The following is an 11,298-nucleotide window of genomic DNA, read 5'->3' as shown; positions in this document are numbered from 1 at the left end:
AACTCAATACTTAATCTTCATTTGTCAAAAACAATATCTATTAATCCAGCATAAATCAGAAATTTAGATCATCATTTAAGTGATTTTTTCATAAAAAATTAATATTTCATATGCAAGCTTATGGTGTAGTTGAGGAATTGTGTGGTAAATAGGTACAAAAGTACTTCATATCTCCCAAAACACAGCATTAACGAATAGATGAGAAGTAAACAAAAAAATATATATATTATTTGTAGAATTAAAAATGTATATTTTTTTTGTATAATTTCTCTATCAATTGTTGGGGTCATATAGACCCCAAAGACCAGATTTGTAAACAGGAAACAAAGACCTTATGAGGGTTAAGTACAGTAACGAATTACATTTACTTTGTTTTTGTCCACCACTGCCCTTTACATGTGTGTTTCGCGTGTTTGAACTGCAGGTGTCGCTTTTGTCCCATTTCCTTTTAAACACTGCACACTGGACAACCAGCTTCCACTGATTTCTGTTTCCCTAACAGAATGCAGCACACACACACACACACACACACACACACACAAGGCAGTTCACTCTCTTTTCGAGAAACTGCAGTTGGATACTTCGGAGATTTTGGAAATCCAGCACCTCACCACGGTAAACGCCAAATTTATATTGCATTATGTCAAAATGTTAATGTGTAAACATTGCGCAGTTTCTTTTTATTTCTTTTTTTATGTATCATAATGTTTATACTTGGCTGCCTCTTGCATGCGTTTGGTTTGTATTGTTTTCTGCACTGACTATAATTATAGTGTAATAACAGTGTGTTGATTATGCGATCATTTTATTGTGTATAAAAAATTGTGTGTAATGAACATTTAAATTCATTTCAAACGCAATAGGGTCAGGTGTCCACATACATAATGTGAACACTGTGTGAGTTAAAATTATTATCATTTTTTTTCCAGTAAACACCTGTTTTGCCTATGTTTTTTTAACCAAATCTCAGGCTGTACACTATATTCATGATGTCAGCTATAATAAAGTAAAATAAAATAATACAATATACTAGAAGTATTTAAATACCATCAAATCTTGTCTATTGAATGATTCTTTAACATTCACTAACATAGTACACATTTTACTTTCAAACCTGTCATTATATAGAAGCTGACATTACTGATCATTGTTGTTTTGGGGGTTTGAATTAAACCCATTCACTTGAAGTTACTGTAAAAAATAAAAATAATAATTTTAATAGTGGTTTATGATTTTCACCACTGTGACAAAATAAAAACCCCTGGCTTTGTTTAATACACTCCTTCAGGTCCATGAATCCTATGAGACCATATAAATAAATGACAAATTACTTTGCCAGAACATGCATGATGAAATTGATTACAATAATGACCTTTTATCATTGGTTTTCCTAATATTTAAACTATTATGGTCTAGAGTATTGTTAAGGTATTAATAATAGATTGTCTCACTGAATTTTCCAGTGTGAACACACTTCTTATATAATTAGACTTTGCTTCTTTGTTTTCCTGAATTAATCAAGCCTGAACAGTATGGCTTTGTCCCAAATTACAAACTAACAAACTTCCAAATTGCTTATTATACGATCATTTTAGCAATAGTAAAAATATATTATATAAATATTTGACATGCATTTTACTGCTTGGTTTAGCCGATTATCTAAATAGTACCATAATGCCTTTACAAAATGAAAACAATCATGAGATAACCGTAATTACAGACACGTTACAATGACTTTTGGATGATTTAAGATAACTCCTGGTTCACCCAGGATACTTGTAAGTGTTGCCCTGTGCTTCTGTATGAGCCAAAGCGTTGTAAATAATTAGTGCCAAGATGTGGTAAATAATTAATACCTTTTTAAAGATGAATGCTCACTCACACATTTAATTAAATGAGAAGCTACAGAAGATCTGTGGGTATGTGCAGGTGAACGAGAGAAGGGGTGGCATGTTGTTGTGTAAATGTTAATTGACGTCAGGTTAGTAGACAACTGTCTGCACCTTAAGCTATAAACAGTCAGTTTGCAAGACAAATTGCATGACATCACTTAGACATCCAAATGTTTTACTACCTTGTGGGCTGAAAATGGAAAACTACTTTCTAAGAAGGAAATTAAGTTTATGTTGTTCTTAACTTCCTATTTAGAATTGACAACTATTACCGACAATGAGTTGTTTTCTTATTCTTTTTAGAGAACTTTTGAAGATATTTTCCAGACATAATGATCTGAATTAATTTACAAACATTCTGTTACTGACTTTAACATTATACTAACACACCTTCTTTGTGGCATTGATTCCACAAGCTAATGCAAACTTTCCTTTGAGATTCTGCTCGATGTTGACGTGATTGCATCATGCAGTTCCTGATGATTTTTTCAGGTGCAGTTTTATACCGCCAGGTGAATTGTTTGATGGATTCAGATCCGGTGACTGGAAAGGCCACTGAAGAACCGTGAACTCACTGTCATGAAACCAGTTTGAGATGGCCTTTGCTTTGTGACAAGGTGTATTTTCATGCTGGAAGATAAGGTAAGGCAAATTGTGGACATGAAGGGATGTACATGTTAGGCAACAATACTCGACTAGGCATTCATGCAATTGATTTTAAATTGGCCATAGTTTCTCAAAAAATAAAACATTCCATACATACTATTACATCACCAGCAGCCAGTAATGATGAGCAGTTTGGGTAACTTGATTCATGCTGTTGGTGACAAATTTGACCCTCAGTCATCTTACTGTGTGCCTCTGTAGATATCAAAATTCATCAGACCTCCAAGAGAAATTTTTCCAGTCTTCAGATGTCCAGTTTAATGGTGGCTTATAGAGTCTCACCTTTCTGTTCTTGCCTGATAGGAGTGAAACTTGACCAGATTTTTGTAGCCTTAAATATATGGTGTGCTGTGCATTAGGAGATACTTTTATGTTCACAATGGTTTCAATGTGGTTGCCTAAGTTACTGAAGGTTTTCTGTCTGCTAAAACCAGTCAGTCCTCTCTTATTAACAAGGCTTTTCCTCCTCAAAACTGCCCCTTACTGGATCGTTTTTTCCTACTTTTCTAAATAATATTACCATTACCTGAAGTCACTGCCTCGTATCTGCATGATTTTATGCACTGCACAGCTGGCATACGATTATCTGATTAGATAACGAGTATGGTAATTTCTAATAAAGCGTTTTGTAAGTGTACATTTGGGGGAAAACAACACAGCTTTCTCCACCATCTTTTACAGACTTGCAACTTTTTCCATAATGGAGGCTATACCTCTGGGCTTTCCATACTATTATTGGCTTTGTGTATACAACAGACCTGGACATTTCCATCAGCCCATAAACAATAAACTCAACAATGTGTCTATTCTTGTTTTGAAATTAATTAGAATTGTGAAAACATGAATATGCAACGACACATTGCTCCAGCTGATCCATCTGTTTTGCTTTGTCATTTAGAGCATACAACCTTATATGGATAAGTGCCTCACACCCCTACATATGCCTCACACCCAATATCTCCAAATTGCATGGTTCATGTTTTGTGCACCCATTCTGATTTATACATTTCCTGGAGCATGATTGCACTATAGATGTACAAAGAGTACATTTCTGTTTTATTATCTTAACATTGTTAGAATTACATAGTTTACATTGCATAAGTCTTCACTCCCTTGAACCTTTTTACATTTTATAGATTTACAACCTGGAGCTGGTCTTTAGTGGGATTATACGTGATGAGTCTACATAATAGGTCATAATATTTGAAGTGTGTGGGGGGAAAAATCAGTAGAGTTACTGTTGCCCTCTTGATTGCTTCTGTGATTAAATTCAGTTTAAATTAAAATCCCTTTTCAATCCCAGGTTGCAACATTACAAAAGTTGGAATATTTATGAAAATCACTGTACATACATTATAAATGTCCATAATGCAACTTTGATCAACAATACAATGGAACTAGTACAATACAAGTATAATATCTAATAACAAAATAATATGAATAATACAGTTTCATAGATATACAGTAATAACTATCATTTAGGCTACTTATTATACAAAATGCATATATTAAAAATTCTCTGCTACTACTACATTTCTTGATTGTTACTAATGAAGGGATCCCTTCTGGCTTCAAGCCAAATTTTTCAAGTCAAATTGTAGTGCTGTTTACACATGCTAAATGCTTGTTTTCCTCTACTAGACTGCTATTTGGTGTCAAAACAGTCCTGCTGAGCTGGTGATGTACTCCAAGTAGACACCTCCTCAACTCTGCGAGCGTCTATGTAAGCCAGGCCTCTAGCAGCATGCAGAGTGACGCTTCACGAGCCTTGGCTGCAATGTTCCTACTTTATTGGATGCCACCTTGTGTGTGTGAGTGACAGTTCTCAACTCGGAGGTTAAAATACAAGAATTGGATTTACAGATGAGTTTATCTGTTAATAATAGATTGCTGTATTAGCTAATACAACATACACTTGCAGATGCTGGTTAAAGGTGTAAACAGTTTAGAGTTCCATTTATTTTGTTTTGTTGTCTGGCAAACCTTATTCATATTTAAAAATGGAAGTGAAGTCAAGTGGATCGGATATGCTGTGCATAAACCATGCAGGACTGCTCACGTTACAGATAGGTTCATGGTGTCATTGGATTTTAAGAAGCAAATCAAAATCTATTGCCAGTTTTCTTGTCAGGGGTGGATGTCCAATGGCTTTTTTTTCTGGCTCAGAGACAATAAGTGATGAAAATCTGGTCATATAGAAATTGAAATAAATATAGAAACCTGAAATCAGAAGTGCTTTTATTATGTGTAGGATAAGAAAATATCAAATTAGACAGAGAAAAACTTATTTTTAATTAATTTTCAGAGCACCTGTCAGATATGTGTTTTTTTGTAAGATGTATTCTGCTGGAGTAAGCAATTAATACACAATGGGATAAAATGAAGGTTGTCTTTTTTTAATGTGCCATAAATTTCAAAGAATTGTGTGGAATTTGGTAGATTAGCTAGATTAATTTCTAGTTAAGATAAACTAGTTAAATCCTAGGTTTGTAAATTAACTAATTGCTAGATAGTTAAGTTTTATACATTTGTTTGTTAAGTTGCTAATGAGCCTTCGTTCAAAACAATAGGGCAATATAAAAAGCAATATTAGTCTGAGATAGATGAAATTAGAATGAATATAATTGATAATTGAGTATTTGTGTTTTAATGTAAATGCTTTTTGACATTTACTCAAGTAAATTTAAGCATCTACACTTTTTATTTTAATGTAAGATTAGGTAAAAGTGAGATTACATGTAAGATTTTGACACAGACCCATATCTGTTTTTTTTTCACCTGTGCATAATTATAACTACACTTTATGGTGCGGTTACACAGGTCACTCTACACCAGTACGACCCAAACTCATAGGTTGTCGATCTCCTGATAAGGAGACGTTTAGCTGCTGGTGGGAGCCTGGCTCAATTGGTGGACCTCCAACAACCCATCGTCTATTCTACAGAAAAGAGAGGTAAGAAGTTTTTCGTTTTGTTTTTTGAGTATATCTAAATCTGCTTCTTAATTTTTTTTTACTTACATTTTCCACAATTCAGTCATCGTAGTCATTAACGAAATATTTTTCCCTATTAACCATGAGAGTAGTTTGATTTTGGGAAAGTTTTACTTCATTGCACCTTGCTAAAACATGTCGTTCCTGTCTACTTTGTAATACATTTCTGTTTTTACTCTAATAGAAATGTAAAAAGAGTACATTTGCATTTACTGAAATAATATTTAAGTGTACTTTTACACAAATACAAGAAAGCTGTACTTGCCCACTCCTGCAATTCAGGTGGTCTTAACAATTTGCATATTGTCTATGGTCCCACTTTTCAAAACAGACATAAATAATGGTTGTTGATTTTGATGGGCATTCTCGTATTTAATGTTTAAACATGTTAATGTTTTTATGGCAGTAAACCATGGCAGCCCTCAGGACACATTTAAAAACAACATACCCTGTTCCTGTAGTGAAATTATAACCTGCATGCAGGATAATTGTGTACTGAACAAATTTGATTAAAAACATATATTTACATGAGGTTTTTAATCTGTGTTTACATAGTATATTGTGAAAACATTGTTTCAAATCTTTAATAAAATACTCACCTCAGCAGAATTGCAAGACATTTTACAAGTATAAATATCTGGTAAACTTTAAACTATAAATACTAATTACTCATTTGAATATCAATCTGGTTGATTTTGCAGATCTGAAAATGTCTTTGAATGTCCAGATTACCACCGTGCAGGGAACAACTCATGCTTCTTTGATAAAGCCCACACATCCATATGGATCTTATACAATATCACAGTCGTGGCCTCTAATTCTAACGGCAGCATCTTTTCTGAGCCTGTGGAAGTGGACGTCATGGATATCGGTTAGTTCATCTTGTGTGCATGTGTGTTTCGAATCCAGTATAGCACTCCAATCAGTTAATACTGTTAAAGTAAGTATTTATTAATATCCCCAGGTCACTGCTTTTTTGATTACTAAAAAAAGTCACTTCAGTCAAGTAGGGCCATCCTATTCGTTCAATAGGAGTTAAAAACCTTCTGAAATACTGAGTGTCACATGCAAGGTGCAGTAATCGTTAAATTGTATGCATTGAGAGTTTAAACAGAAAATATATGGTTTGCTGTTAGAAGGTTGGTAAAAAGTAGCATATAAGAGTAGTGATGCAAACAATATGTCCCATTGTCACACTAAAATATAATTTTCCAATCAAATCAAAGTCGAATGTAGAATGAAACTAACTTTCATTTCAATAGAAGCAATCATTCATGTCAATAGAAGCAATCTTCACAGGGTTTTGTACAGTGCATACTATATGTGTTACTGAAAAAGTGTAAAAGACAGAAAGTGCATTGCTCTAATAAACTTTTTTTTAAAAAGGTAGCTTTAGTAAATAGTTGTGGTATAAGAGGAGTGAAACACTCCAGAAAATGAGAAAAAAATTTAACACCTTGTCATTGATTACATGCCTTTGAACAACATGTTTTTGAACAACAGGTTATGTTTTATTATTTATTGACTGTTAAAGCTAGATATTAAGTGCTGTGAAAAAAGAAAGTGATGTGTTAGTTCATGCTTTTTTTCACTATTTGTTTTGTGTGATTTCTGTTTTAATATAAATCAATGTGCAATCTGTGAGAGAAAAGCGTCTTCTTTAAGCCTAACTTAAGTGTAGTACTACAGTACACGTATTTCATTAGTGTGTAATAAAAATAAAATCACAAGCCAAAGTCCTTAGATTATTATAATTGTTATTCACCAAGTCATTAACACAGTCCATACATCTGTTTATGGTTTCTTCATTAATAATTCTTTTTGTTTTTAATGCAGTCCAGCCTCACTCACCAGGAAACATTACTTTGACTCTGATCGGAGTGAAGGACAACCCGTATTTTCTGGTGAAGTGGGAGGCCCCGCCTGACATCGATACTCGTTCAGGCTGGGTTACTCTTAAATACGAAGTGCGAGTAAAACAGGAGCATGGGGGCCAAAAACAGGCTGGTGATTGGGAGGTGTGTCCCAAATATTCAAAATCCTGCTGTAAAGACATTGCATCTTCCTGTAATTTTAGTAGATTATATAACATTAACATTATTTATTATTATGTTAAGGTTTTACTTTTGACCCAACTGAATTATTTGGACCTGATGTTTTGTTTATAGGTGTACAATGTTGGTAAGCAAAAGGAATTGCAAATTTTCAGTCCCACACCTGGGGGAAATTATAGTATACAAATTCGATGTAAACTGGACCAAGGCCTGTGGAGTGAGTGGAATTCTCCAATGTTCATCAAAATGCCAAACAGTAAGAGCAAAGTGTGACACACCAGTTTTTTCATGTTGAGATCTAACATACCTTTTACTTGAATTAAGGATGGTAGATGAACTAAATTTCTTTTTATTTCTTTATATTTCTATTACTCACAACATTTTTCTTGCTACTTGACACAAAGCAAACCAATACTGAATTTGTACTTTTACTTTGAAATTCAACACATTAATGAAAAATCAAAGAAATGTCTCTTATTGGCAGATTCGTTTAACCTTAATCTGATTCTGAGAATATTTCATTAATATAATCAGACTGGATTCTTTTTTTGCAGATTTGGTAAACGAGAAGCCAGTTTCAATATTCATCGCTTTTTTTAGTGCCTTCATTATATTGTCCACTGTTGGAATAATCACAGCCAAAAGAAAAGAGTAAGCATTACACAATTCTTCTTTAAAACAATTTTATACTGTATATATTCAAATTATGTAAGCTGTTTTATAGATATGCATACAAAAGATGCATTCTATGTACAGCTTAATAACTAACCCATAGCACATCATGTAGAGAAAGCAAAAGAAGAGATACAGCACGGACGTTGAAATAGTTTTTCTTTTTTTTTTCCATGTGACACTTTAGTATTACAGTCTTGGACCACAACATGTTTTTTTTTTTTTAATGTTTAAAAGAATTAGTCTGACTTTCTTAACCTGAAGTGTAACCAATCAACCAAGCTATAATTTAAGGTCATATTGGTTTTATAGTTTTGACCTTCAGGTGTAAGTTTGAGCTGCCAACAGTCAGAAACAGTAAAGGTCATCAATTCCCAGTATTATTTTTTATTTTTATTTAAGTAATGCAGCTTAAAAAAACACAAATGCATTGGAGACAGGCAATTTTAAAAATCATTATTCAATGCAGAAATATATCCTCACATGTCGTGCTTTCTGGCTTTAATACAAAACAAAACAATGAAACCTTGGTTGATTAAGCACACATCACATAAGAGGGAAATAATGTTAATTTATGACCAAAGCTTTTATGTAAGTTAATGTTTTGCTTTTTCTCCTCCCCAGTATTAAGCATTTCTTACTTCCCCCTGTTCCAGGACCAAAGATCAAAGGCTTTGATAGGCAACTTTTAAAGGTAGCACCAAACCACAACACTCAATATCAGTGTATCTTTAGAAACATTTCTAGCCTTTAAATAAATCCTAATATAGTCTGGCATTTGAATACTACTATGATAGATCTATCACAACATGCTGTCATATACAGTAGAAGTATTATCACAGCTCTACTGTGCTTAAAATTGTATGTGCTATCATCCACAGACAGTAAAGTCGGAAGATATATTAAGTACCTTCAACTACCAGGGCATCCTTCAAGCCCCAGAGTGTCTTGAACAGGTGGAGTATCTAGTGGTGCTTGACAGAGAGGAATATGATGACAAAACAGGAAGTAAAGCTTGTCAGGAACAGCAAGTGACAATCCAGAATACACCCGATCAGACTACTGAATCTACAGCTGAAAACCCATCAAATCATTTCAGCCCATGCGATGTACCTCAGCAGAAACCTGACATCTACCAAAATGGCCCTTGGGTTATATCTCAAAAAGACATCTCTCAGAGCTCTCAGATAAGTTGTGCATGCAGTGCTGAACAGAATGAAGTCAGCTTCACTCCTGATGGACTAAAGGAGGAGATGGAAGAAGAGCAAAGAGTGGAATGTAAGCAGAAGCACACAATAAAACCAGAGGAAGATTACAGTAAAGTCAGTGGGATTTACAGAGAAAATGTTCTGGTTATTCAAAAAGACAGCAGCCCTGTTCAGAGACACACAAAGAAGAACAATGGTGAGCCAAGCAAAGACTATGAAATCACTTTCACAGCTAAAGAACCCACAGGTCCTCAGGAATATGTGGCTACATTATAGGATATGCTGTGTACTGGGAAATCAAAATTTATGATAGAAATTCGAATTTTCTAAATTGCTACTAGTAGTAAAAACAGTGCTAATATCTGTACGATGATCTGAGCTGCCACAAACAAAATTCGCTTTGGTAACAGCAGACTTTAAATGAAGAAAAACTGTCTATTATTTATAAAAAAAAAAAACAGAAACAGCTCCTTGCTATGTATTGAGGTGGTCAATTGTGCAAATCAACAGTGTGTCAAGTTACAGTGATAAACGTATTAATTATTCCTTCATATCTTGTGAGAATGTATTGTAAAAATGGACAAAGTCATGGCTGCAGAATTATATTTGAAAGAATTACTGCCAGGATATAACTTCAAAGTACACACACACACACACACACACACACACACACACACACACACACACATCTACAAACTACAGGTCTAAAATAACAACTTGTTTAAACCTAAAGACCAACCTTATAAGCAAATCAGCACTTTTAAAGTTAGACCAATTTCTTAGCTACATATTTAGGGATAATGCTTTAAATTAATAAAGTCTTAAATACCAATTATGGCAGCCGTAGCAAAGATGTTCATCTGCTCATGCACAGGGCATAATTTTGTTAGCTATCTAATTAAATATTATTATTTATGCCCCAAATCTGATTGGTCAAAATGTGTTTATAAATTTTTTTAAATGACTAATTGTTGATTTGAAGTAAGGGGCAATTATTTAACATTTATGGTACGACTCACAAGCTGAGCATCTTTGTCTTATTAACTTCAAGAAAAAGAAAAAAAAAAGCCTGGCTTGTGAAAGGAACTTGTTTATAGCTGCTTTAACATAAGTGATTGCTGGAACCAAGTTGTCTTGCAGGTGTTCCACATTATTAAATGTAACTATAGACTGATTTGAGAAAGTATATATTCAAATTAAATAAGAAAATGCAATTGTAAACATTGAAGATTTGCTGTGGTCTAAGAGGAAAACACTTCAGGAATATCTACTGTTATTTCTTATTCTCTACTGTGGAATATGAGTTGCTTCAGGATTTTGTATTTTATTGGCTCAGATGCTTAATTGTTTTTCCTCTCTCCAGTAGCACAATATCCACAGGGTGTTTACCCAAAACAGTTACACATGCCTAAGTAATGGGCATGCATTTAAGTTGTAATTCACACACACACACACACACACACACACACACACACACACACACACACACACACACACACACACACACACACACACACACACACACACACACACACAATAAATCAATGATAATGCACGGGCTCAAATATTAAATATTGTACTTCGTCTTTACCATGAATAAATATTCTTCACTGAAATAAGAGTGCAAATAAAGAGTACAAGAGAAATTTTTTTTCCCAGCCAATTGATTATTGCAACCCCTGCTATAACGCCAACAATTTTACAGACTGACTGACAAATTGGTTTTACGGTCTGCCTACGAGTTTGTTGACCGCCCAGACTGGTGCATGGATTCTACAACATGAAGCAGTCTCATGCATTGCAGTTTTTGCAGT

At 34.1% G+C, this 11,298-nt stretch overlaps 1 protein-coding gene across 1 annotated transcript; it reads left to right on the top strand.

The window, feature by feature from the left end:
* The first annotated feature begins 513 nt into the window (after positions 1–513).
* prlrb (prolactin receptor b) lies at positions 514–10,705 on the top strand. The gene is made up of 10 exons (XM_083526673.1): positions 514–615; positions 2,385–2,534; positions 4,200–4,369; positions 5,379–5,511; positions 6,252–6,421; positions 7,387–7,568; positions 7,719–7,860; positions 8,159–8,255; positions 8,901–8,970; positions 9,158–10,705. The coding sequence occupies exons 3-10, from the start codon at positions 4,303–4,305 to the stop codon at positions 9,758–9,760; spliced, it is 1,464 nt and encodes a 487-aa protein (XP_083382799.1). The 5' UTR covers positions 514–615; positions 2,385–2,534; positions 4,200–4,302; the 3' UTR covers positions 9,761–10,705.
* Positions 10,706–11,298: the final 593 nt, after the last annotated feature.

The sequence above is a fragment of the Silurus aristotelis genome (assembly GCF_946808225.1).
Source record: "Silurus aristotelis genome assembly, chromosome: 23".
In the NCBI taxonomy this organism is placed as follows: Eukaryota; Metazoa; Chordata; class Actinopteri; order Siluriformes; family Siluridae; genus Silurus; species Silurus aristotelis.
This window is presented reverse-complemented; position numbering and strand designations above follow the sequence as displayed.

What these genes read in the sequence shown, in the direction of transcription:
- prlrb (XM_083526673.1), top strand. Translation starts at nt 4,303, where the DNA reads ATGCAGAGTGACGCTTCACGAGCCTTGGCTGCAATGTTCCTACTTTAT. An exon ending in AGTGGACGTCATGGATATCG is followed by an intron (nt 6,422 to 7,386) that starts GTTAGTTCATCT and finishes TTTTTAATGCAG; the next exon opens with TCCAGCCTCACTCACCAGGA. An exon ending in ATCACAGCCAAAAGAAAAGA is followed by an intron (nt 8,256 to 8,900) that starts GTAAGCATTACA and finishes TCTCCTCCCCAG; the next exon opens with TATTAAGCATTTCTTACTTC.